Below are 11,199 nucleotides of genomic sequence, written 5' to 3'. Positions count from 1 at the left end.
AACTCAAAGTAAGTCTGCAAAAAAATAAATGTCATTTTAAAAATTAAGTTCATCAATACAGTGCGTTTGAGTAAACTGAGGGTTTCTTGATCTCAGTGTCTAAAGGAAACCTCTTCAGGTTAGATGTTTGTGTGTGTGGGCAGGTTCAAGTGGTTTATGGGGGACTTTTTTTTAGGTGACAAACTGATAATTGCAAGGGTATTATGCTATAAATGTGGTTTATGAGGACATTTCTAGTGTTCCCATAATATAAATCACTTAAAAAACATACTAAACAATGTTTTATTGAAAATGTAAAAATGCAGAAAGTTTTTGTGAGGGTTAGGTTTAGGGGATAGAGTCTATAGTTCATACAGTATAAAAATCATTATGTCTATGGAGAGTCCTCATAATGATAGCTGCACCAACATGTGTGTGTATGTGTCTGGGTCAGCTGTGTGTGTGTGTATGTGATTGTGTGTGCATATGTATGTGTGTAAGCTGTGTGTGTGTGTGTGTTTGTGTGTAAACTGTGTGTGCCTGTGTGTGCATATGTATATATATGTGTCAGCTGTGTGTTTGTGTGTTTGTGTGGGCATATGTATGTGTGTATGTGTGTGTGTGTCAGCTGTGTGTGTGTGTGTGTGTGTGTGTGTGTGTGTGTGTGTGTGTTTGTGTGGGCATATGTATGTGTGTGCATATGTATGTGTGTCAGCTGTACGTGTTTGTGTGTGCATATATATATATATATATATATATATATATATATATATATATATATGTGTGTGTGTGTGTGTGTGTCAGCTGTGTGTGTGTGGGCATATGTATGTGTGTCAGCTGTGTGTGTGTGTGTATGTGTTTGTGTGTGCATATGTATGTATGTGTATGTGTGTGTGTGTCTGTGTGTGCATATATATGTGTGTGTGTTTGTGTGTGCATATGTATGTGTGTCAGCTGTGTGTGTGTATGTGTTTGTGTGTGCATATGTATATATATATATATGTGTCAGCTGTGTGTGTGTTTGTGTGGGCATATGTATGTGTGTATGTGTGTGTGTGTCAGCTGTGTGTGTGTGTGTGTGTGTGTGTGTGTGTGTGTGTGTTTGTGTAGGCATATGTATGTGTGTGCATATGTATGTGTGTCAGCTGTGCGTGTTTGTGTGTGCATATATATATGTGTGTGTCAGCTGTGTGTGTGTGTTTGTGTGGGCATATGTATGTGTGTCAGCTGTGTGTGTGTGTGTGTATGTGTTTGTGTGTGCATATGTATGTATGTGTATGTGTGTGTGTGTCTGTGTGTGCATATATATATATATATATATATATATATGTGTGTGTGTGTGTGTGTGTGTCAGCTGTGTGTGTGTGTTTGTGTGTGCATATGTATGTGTGTCAGCTGTGTGTGTGTATGTGTTTGTGTGTGCATATGTATATATATATATATATGTGTGTGTCAGCTGTGTGTATGTTTGTGTGGGCATATGTATGTGTGTCAGCTGTGTGTGTGTGTGTGTGTGTGTGTGTGTGTGTGTGTGTGTGTGTGTGTCTGTGTGTGCATATATATATATATATATATATATATATATATATATATATATATATATATATATATATATATATATATATGCCAGCTGTGTGTGTGTGTTTGTGTGGGCATATGTATGTATGTGTGTGTGTGTGTGTGTGTGTGTGTGTGTGTGTGTGTGTGTGTGTGTGTATATGTATATATATATATATATATATATATATATATATATATATATATATATATATATATGCCAGCTGTGTGTGTGTGTTTGTGTGGGCATATGTATGTATGTGTGTGTGTGTGTGTGTGTGTGTGTGTGTGTGTGTGTGTGTGTGAGTGTGTGTGTGTGTGTGTGTGTGTGTGTGTAAAGTGTGTAACATGTATAATGTGTGAGAGAGAACTCTACCGATCGAGTTTCATTTTTACTGGTTTGTTCATCTAAATAACCACATTAGACTGACACATCATACAAGCTGTCAAACAAGTGTGTGTCTGAAGTTTGATGTTCAATGTTTCATCACATGTTCAGTCATTTTCAGTGAATTAATGGAAAAGCTTTGCTTGAATGCACAAGTTAGATCATATATATAATATATATATCTCTCTCAGAGTGCTTTTGATTTTACACAGAATCTTTTAGCTTTAATTTATTTTTTAATTCAGACAATCAGAATTAGAAATGAATAAAGAAAACTTTGAGCAGTTTTGTTTAGTGAGGGTGACATTTTGTTTTGTTGTGTGGTTTACAACAGGAATTCATGAATAGTCAAGAGCTGGATGCTGTCTGAATGAGTTTTCCTCTCTCATTTCTTTTTACTCCATTAACAGAAGTTGTTGTTTTTATACCATAAGTAGCTTGTGCTCTTTTTCTATCTGTCTGTCCTCCGCAGGTGTAATTTCCACTCTGTCTCAACATGCCAGCAAAAACAACCACAGCAACCGAGAGCATCAGGGTACAAACAGAGGAGCAGAACATGGAAGTGTCACGCAGGAACGAGGAGAATTGCACCAGTCGCATTAAAGATCAATCAGAGCTGCAGTTTGATGTGTGGAACAAAACCAGAGTGATGACATCACTACCCAGAAACCTCCGATTTACATGTCACAATCAGGTACGCAGACTGTACATGCAAATGTACATGCATACACACAAAAACAGACAAAAAAATAAAAGTAACATAAAAACCAACACAATTTTAATAAGATAATTTTGCATAAAAAGTGAGCATGTGCTGTCAAAAATAATGTTTTGTCATCGAATGCAATGACACTGTTCATTTTTATGTGTACAATGAGACATGCATATGCTGTTAACAAAACACCGTTTATAAATAAAGAGCCACTTTAGGCCTCAAACTGAATAAAACGTTGAACATTTAAGAGGCTCTTTCACCAACAACTGCAACTTAAAAACCTAGTAAATTACCTAAACCTCCCTAACCTAGTATACTGCATGTAAAATCTAATAATATATATATATATATATTTATATATTTTTTTGTTTGTTTTTTTTGTGATGGGGCCACAATAAAAATCTGAATGACCAGAAATAAATCCCAACTGAATCGGGCCAGTGACAGGTCCATCAACTGGCCCAAAAGACTCTCAAACTGCATGTAGGCCATCCTTATAGTTGAGCCCTGACTTAATGTATAAACAGAAAAATGCCTGTCAGAGTATTTGTCATGGTTTGGGCTTTATCTATGACCCCATATAACAGAAACCACATGCTCTCTGATTTAATTTTCTAATATTTTGTGTGCTGGTAGAAGGTGCTGGGTGTTGTCGCCACAGATGTCATACCTGTAGGTACACGGTTTGGTCCCCTGCAAGGAGAACATCTTCACCCTGAAGACACATCTGCAAACATCTGCGGAAAACACATCTGGATGGTACGTCAAATGTGAGAGTGAAAATAAGAAAAAGTGTGAGAAATGGAGCGAAAACTGTCACTGAGTCACTGAGGTTTGATATTCACTTGTCATGTTACAGGAGGGTGTGTGTTCTGTGTTGGGTTTCTCTGACGCACCCTCCTCGCTTTTATGTGCCGGTAAAACTACACACTCGTAACTCACACACTGACTCAGCAAGGAAGTGGCTGAGAGGAACACACATACACACACACACAACCAGGGTTCCCAGAAACCTCTTTCTGATACATCTCATGCATTGTTCGATTTCACACTTACTTAGAAATTCTGTCAATATTTATCATGAAAAATTTACTTTGCTCAAGTTTGGAGCAAAAATGCTGCTGAGAGCGACAAAAATGACTCAATTAATATGAGGAAGTGCATTTAAATTCTAAAAAAGGCTGTTTAAAGCGATAGTACACCTAAAAAATTTAATTCTCATCATTTACCCTCATTCCATCCTAGATGTGTGTTACTTTCTTTCTTCTGCAGAACACAAACAAAGATTTTTAAAAGAATATTTCAGCCCTGTTGATCCTCACAATATAAGCGAATGGTGACCAGAACTTTTATGTTCCAAAAGGGACATATTGACAGCATAGAAGTAATCCAGTGGTTAAATCCTCGTCATCTGATGGGATATGATAAGTGTGGGTGAGAAACAGATCAATATTTAAGTCCTTTTCTACTGAAGATCTACACTTTCACTTTCACATTCAGCCACCTACTAGTTGGGGCTGGTCAAAGGTTGATAGTAAAAAAGGACATAAATATTGATCTGTTTCCCACCCACACCTATCATATCACTTCTGAAGACATTGATTAAACAAATTAAGTTGTATGGATTACTTTTATGATGCCTTGATGTGATTTATGGACCTTCAGAGTTCTGGTCACCATTCACTTGCATTGTAAGGACCTACAGAGCTGAAATGTTCTTCTAAAAATCTTAATTTGTGTTCTAAAGAAGAAAGAAAGTCACACACATCTGAACTAAACTTTTGGGTGATCTATCCCTTTAAAATAGTTTTAGATGGAGTTTGTGCATTTTACACTGCAGGTCAACTTTCCAAACATATTTCATGTCTGCGTTCATGTTAACTACCAATAAATTCTTAACCACAGATTGAGAATTTATATTTAACTGGGATTAAATTCCAATATTTCTCATAAAAGATGACACCAGTATGTTGTTATATATATATATATATATATATATATATATATATATATATATATATAAATCTACTCATAAAGGCAAAGTGGGCAAATAAAATAGATAATTTCCGAAACTGACTTTGCTCTCTTTGTATGAACATCAATGCAAATCAAGTTCATAAATGTGTAAATCCTGTTTCTCTGATTCAAGATTAGATAGAATGAACTAAACTTAAAATAAGAAAGAAAGAGAGAGCAACAGGTGTCATAAGTAAGTTTGCTCAGATGGGATGTTTAACCTGCAGCTCATATGCTGAATCAACAACTAAACCACAGTCTTTCACTTTCACTCATTCGGTTGTAAATATGCATGCACTTGAAATCTGAGGGCACAACCTTAATGTCACCTTGTTTCATTTCCTAAACACCTTAAAATGCTTGTTAGTTGTTTTAGCTATACCAAGCATCACTATTAATATTGCTCATTGGTGATGTTAAAAAACCCTAAACCTACAGTATGTATAAAACGTAGTTAATTTATACATACTGGGCGAACAGACTGCTTTTAGTTCGCTTTAAAATTATTAACTGTTTGTTTTATTGTAGTAGAAATCGGCTACTTAAAAAGGGGTGGGCCCTTCTGACATGGGCCAGCAATCACCAAGAAACACCATAGCAACACCCTTAAAATAACTCAGAACACCATAGAAACCACATAGCAACACCCTGACTAACACCCTAGCATCATGCCGGCCAAGCACCAGTAACATATTATTTAGCAAATGTAGTAATCTTGTTCACTTTACATGTTTTCGTACAATCTGTAATCTTCAACTGTTAAATTATGTATTTGAACTGTAAAAATCTCAACATTAAATCTGATTTCTCTTCTTTTGTTAAGATCTCAGATGGGCGATTACATCACTTCATGTCTTGTGAGGATGAAGGCAGCAGCAACTGGATGCATTTTGTAAACTCTGCCCCGTCTCCTTGGCAACAGAATCTTGCAGCATGCCAAGCTGGGATGCAGATTTACTTCTACACAGTGAAGGTTCTGATGCCGGGGGAGGAGCTACTGGTGGGGCGGAGCCTGGAATACAAACAGCCAATGAGCACCAGCCTCAGTACGTCATATCTGAAACAGATACTTCTCATATGACCCGAGTGACAACCTCAATTTTGTGTCTCGTAATTAATGTTATGTATACATATATGTCCTTAATCTAAGAATTCAGCCAGAAAATACAATTCGGTCATCATTTACTCACCCAGATATCGTATCCCAAACCACTTGATTCATCTAAGTGGTCTTGAGTCTTTTGAATCCATTCACCAAACAGATTTGTTTACTGATTCGTTCAGTGACCATTTCTGCAAATTACAACTTTGTGTCAGTAGATGGCAACAAATGACCGTCTTTAATGTGTTTTGAGTGAGCCATTGAACCAAGAACACAGAGTTCTTCGTGACTGAAACAAGTAGAATTATCCTTTATTAAAATCAGCATCATTTGTGTTTTCCCCACAAATGACAACAATCATTTATCATTTTGTAAACTGTTGGGCATGACTTTTATCAAGCTATTCCAAAAAGACAAAACTGCCCCAAAAATATTTATGAGTTATCAATAACGTCTGTATGTGTGTGTGAAGTGGAGGGGGGCGGGGCCGGCCAAGAATGTCGCACGCCCGGTCCCCAATCGGCCTGATGGGGCGCGCGAGGGATAAAGGCGGCCGGTGACGACGGTTTGAGAGAGAGAGAATTACGGGCATGTCCGTCATGTGTGTGTTTATGTTTGTGCTTTTGTTACAGTGTGGTTATTACTCGCTGTTACTCATAATTTCTATGGCCCCGAGAATGTTCACTTAAAGGGATAGTTCACCCAAAAATGAAAATTCTCTCTTTATTTACTCACACACAGGCCATCCCAGATGTGTATGACTTTCTTTCTCCTGTAGAACACAAATTAAGATTTTTAGAAGAATATCTCAGCTCCGTACGTCCATAAAATGCAAGTGAATGGTGACCAAAACTTTGAACCTTTGGCTCATTTTGAGGTCCAGAGCGCTCTGGGCCAGGTTAAGGATATCTCTATATCTTGCTGCGCTTCCTTCAACCCTGACCAGTCCGCCAGTCCCTGCTGCTGAACCCCCGCCCCACAGCATGATGCTACCTCCACTATGCTTCACTATTGGGATGCTATTGTGCTTGTGATGAGCAGTGCCTGGTTTCCTCCATACATGACGTTTGAAATTGAGGCCAAACAGTTCAATCTTCATTTCATCAGATCAGAGAATCTTGTTTCTCACAGTCTGAGAGTCCTTTAGGTGCTTTTTTAATTTTTTTGGCAAATTCCAAGTGGGCTCTCACATGTCTAGCACTGAGGGGAGGCTTCCGTCTGGCCACTCTGCCATAAATCCCAGATCGGTGGAGTGTTACAGTGATGGTTGTCCTTCTGCAAGTTTCTCCCATCTCTACATTTGATCTTTGGAGCTCAACCAGAGTGACCACCATTCTTGGTCACCTCTCTTAGCAAGGCTCTTCTCCCCTGATTGCTTGGCCAGGCAGCCAACTCTAGGAAGAGTCCAGGTTGTTCAGAACTTCTTCTGTTAAATAATGATGGATGCCACTGTGCTTTTGGGAACCTGTAATGCAGCCAAAATATTTTTGTAGCCTTCCCCAGATCTGTGCCTCAACACAATCCTGTCTCTGAGCTCTGCAGGCAGTTCCTTTGACCTCATTGCTTGGTATTTGCTCTGATGTGCATAATAGCTGTGAGACCTTATATATACAGGTATGTGCCTTTCCAAATAATGTCCAATCCATTGATTGTTTTGTGTGTTTTTCCAGCTTTAGCTCAGAGTCAAGACGAAGACCAAGTTTGTGTGGAGAGAGAGAATCCATTGAGAAAGAGAAAGAGAGGTCACACCATCACTGAGATTCTGGAACAGGATCCCTGGACTGGCTTTTCATCTAGTTTTCCAACTCCCCAAACCAAACTGCTCAGTCTGAAAGAGAGTTACAGCACACACTCTAAATTTTACCCTCAACAGATTGCAAAAAACACCCTGGTCTCAACCAGAACGGACCAAAATCCAAAACTGGCTCCATTTTTGATGACTAATGACATTTCTGACTCCCCCATAACTCAGAAAAGGACACCTGGTATAGGAGGGCATATACACATCCCTGCTATCCCACAATCCTCTCTGCTAATGTATATCCGGCCTGTTGTTCAATCTGTGCCTACACAACAGCCAATCGGACTTGACCGAACAACACCACAAATGTCCCACCATACCTCCCTTTCTTCAATTCACATGTATCCATCTCTTTCTAAAATAAAATTAAATGAGAATCACCTTTCATTAGCGTTGACCAATAGAAAAAGCCCCAGGCTTTCAACAGCCAGTCAGGCGAGAGACTCCATAGCTCATGTGAATGCGGGTTCATCATCACTTTCAGAACTTAAAGACTCCACAACAATGCCATGTCACCAGCCTGTGACATCACCGCCAGCTCTCAGTGATGCAGCCAATTTCTCTACTCATTCTTCTGCTGATGCTACCTTGGTTACTGATGACATCACAACCAAGAAACGCTCACCTGAGGTGGGTGTGTCTGCACTAGAAGTCTCTAGCTCTGCACATCATGGCACAAATTCCCAGGGTGACCAAAAGCAAGGACATAATATAGGTCACAGGGCTCTACCGTACCCATTAAAAAGACAAAATGGAAAGATTCACTATGAATGTAATGTATGCAGGAAGAACTTCAGCCAGCTTTCCAACTTGAAGGTACATTATTCTTCATTAATTGCTGTTTTGAATAAAAGTTGTGGTCAGTGACAAAAAAAAAATTTTGGTAACTGTTTTAAAAGTACTCCAAAAATACTCAACCCGCTACTCTATTATTTTATCAGCTTTCCTTAATGTATTACTCTCCTTAATTTCCCCAATCCAGTCTCTTGCTCTCAGTTCAAGTATTTTGTCTAAACTCCAGGTTCATCTGAGGGTTCACAGTGGTGAGAAACCATACAGGTGTGTCACCTGCAGGAGGAACTTTTCCCAGCTGGCTCATCTTCAGAAGCACATCCTGGTCCATACAGGAGAGAAACCACATGCATGTCATGTAAGAACACACAGAAGACCATTTTATTGCTCAGAGGTTACTCTTGCATAGTTTAGATGACCTTTGTCTCAGATGCTTAATCTAAAACTCCAGAGCAGAAATAAAGATAGACATGAATAAGAGACTTCAGCAAAAGTGTCCATTTGGTGTCTAGGAGAAACAAATGAGATATCAAAGAGATCTCATATGCTGTGATGTATCTCAGGTGTGCAGTAGGCGCTTCAGCAGCAGCAGTAACCTGAAGACTCACCTGCGGCTGCACTCAGGTGAGCGGCCGTACGTCTGTAAGCAATGCCCTGCCCGCTTCACCCAGCACATCCATCTGCGGCTCCACAGACGCTTGCACACCTCCCCGCACCCACATCTGTGCCCGCAGTGCCCTCGCAAGTACACAAACCTGTGTAGTCTACAGATACACTTGCACCAGTTCTGTCCCGCCTCCAGCCTCACAGGCTCCGCCTCTCAGCTGGACCTAGCCAATGACGAGATCGAGAGGTTTGACTTCAGTGAGGCAGCAGGGAGCCTTGAGGTTGTCATGGAGACTGATTCCATCAAGAGGATGTGCCAGTTGATCTGGGCACGGGTGCTTGCAGGTCCTGTCCAACAGGGAGCAGCACATGAGCTGATGAGATGCGAGCAGACCTTTCCAAATACAGTAATAATGCAAAATGAATTATCCAGCCCTCTTTCTCAAAAGGTTATTGTGAAACAAGAAGAATAATGTATTAATGTAAGGTATTGTTGAGCAGAATTGACCATAAAACACAATTAATAACAACAGTAAGTGCAACCAGATTGGCATCTATCTACAATTGTGGATTTTTAGAGCAGTTCCTGTAAAACTTGCTAGATTCCACAAACAGGTAATTTAATGGATGCTTCCATATTCAATAAGAATCAGTTTAAGAATGTTCTACCTGCATTACGTTGCATGGCAAGGATTTTTCAGGTTTTGGTTGTAATAATGAGGGATACTTTTGAAATGTATTCCACTACAGATTACAGAATACTTGCTGTAAAATGTAATTTGTAATGTATACCTTTAGATTACTCAAGGTCAGTAACGTATTCTAAATACTTTGGATTACTTCTTCAGCACTGGTAGATTTTTTTCACTTGTTTTGATTATAAAAACTCATTAACATGTTAAAAATACATTCTCTGAAAAACCAAAATATCTTATGCAGCGTTGTTTCTAAAACAAGATTAATTAAATTGATCTTGTTTTAAGGATTTTTAGAAAACATGTGCATGTATAATGGCTAGAAATAGCATTTTAGCTTAGCATAAAGCTGACAATTTACACAAGGTTTATTTCTATTTCTTCTGCTCCAAACTTACTTCAAACGTACTTCTCTGTCTGCTTGTATGAATGTAACACATCATAAGAAAGTGTTTCACCGCTGTTCAAATGCACTTTGGATCGCATCATTTATATGTATAAATGTTTTCCATCTAGAGTTACTTATATTTTGTATTTTAAATACATATTCATGTTACATGTATTCCGTTACTCCCCAACCCTGCATATAAGATTGCACATCGAGGATGCCCGGTTAAGACACTTTTGGTACAGCACTTTAAATTTTGTATGGAAGATAACTGTGTATTTTGTAAAAATGCCCATGAAACATTTATTTTAGGAAAAATTACTTCCAAAAAGACTGTTCATTTTTAAGAAAATCTATGTATTTCAATTGATTATGATAAATACTTTGTTTTATATGTGACATCATTATTATAAAAGGCCCATTATCGTATACATAAAGTTAAATGGACTGAAAAAATGCCTGTATTTTAACCATTTAAAATCTAAATCAAAACATATTTAGAAACAATAAAAAAGTAAAAAGACTCAAAAGAAGCAATATGAACACTGCAACTGTTTAAGATGTTAAGTCATGATTCACTGTTGTTTTGCCCCTGTCATCTGCTCCCCCCAGACTACATTTCCCATAATTCCCTGCTCTTATCACTGCCTGTTGTTCCGTATTGTTCTTACCTGTGTTCCATTCACTCATTAACCCCTGTGTATTTAATGCCCTGATGTCTGCTCAGTCTTTTTCAGTTGTTATGTGTTTTCTCCAGTTCCTGCACCGGTTGCCATCGTGTTTCGTTTCCTAGCTCCTGGTCTTGCCTTGTTTCAGTATTCACCCTGTTTTGTATTTTATTTATTTATCATTAAAAGTTAAGTTGCATTTAGATCCTGCTTTTTTGACTTCCTTCAAATCAGTACACATATATACATTGAATCAACATTCAACGCCTCTACTGAGGGTGGTGTCGTAGTGGGCTAAAGCACATAAAGGGTAATCAGAAGGTTGCTGGTTTGATCACCACAGGCTCCACTATTGTGTCCTTGAGCAAGGCACTTAACTCCAGGTTGCTCCGGAGGAGAATGTCCCTGAAATAAGTGCACTGTAAGTCGCTTTGGATAAAAGCATCTGCCAAATGCATAAATGTAAATGTAAATGTACTAACCCTCCCCCTC

General features: G+C 38.7%; 1 protein-coding gene across 1 annotated transcript; it reads left to right on the top strand.

The window, feature by feature from the left end:
* The first annotated feature begins 2,420 nt into the window (after nt 1-2,420).
* prdm1c (PR domain containing 1c, with ZNF domain) lies at nt 2,421-9,429 on the top strand. The gene is made up of 6 exons (XM_052098521.1): nt 2,421-2,618; nt 3,276-3,398; nt 5,479-5,701; nt 7,428-8,374; nt 8,580-8,708; nt 8,914-9,429. The coding sequence occupies exons 1-6, from the start codon at nt 2,421-2,423 to the stop codon at nt 9,427-9,429; spliced, it is 2,136 nt and encodes a 711-aa protein (XP_051954481.1).
* The last annotated feature ends 1,770 nt before the right edge of the window (nt 9,430-11,199 follow it).

The sequence above is a fragment of the Xyrauchen texanus genome, chromosome 30, assembly GCF_025860055.1.
Source record: "Xyrauchen texanus isolate HMW12.3.18 chromosome 30, RBS_HiC_50CHRs, whole genome shotgun sequence".
NCBI classification, from domain to species: Eukaryota; Metazoa; Chordata; class Actinopteri; order Cypriniformes; family Catostomidae; genus Xyrauchen; species Xyrauchen texanus.
The sequence above is the reverse complement of the archived record's forward strand: the minus strand, read 5'-3'. Positions and strand labels throughout refer to the sequence as shown.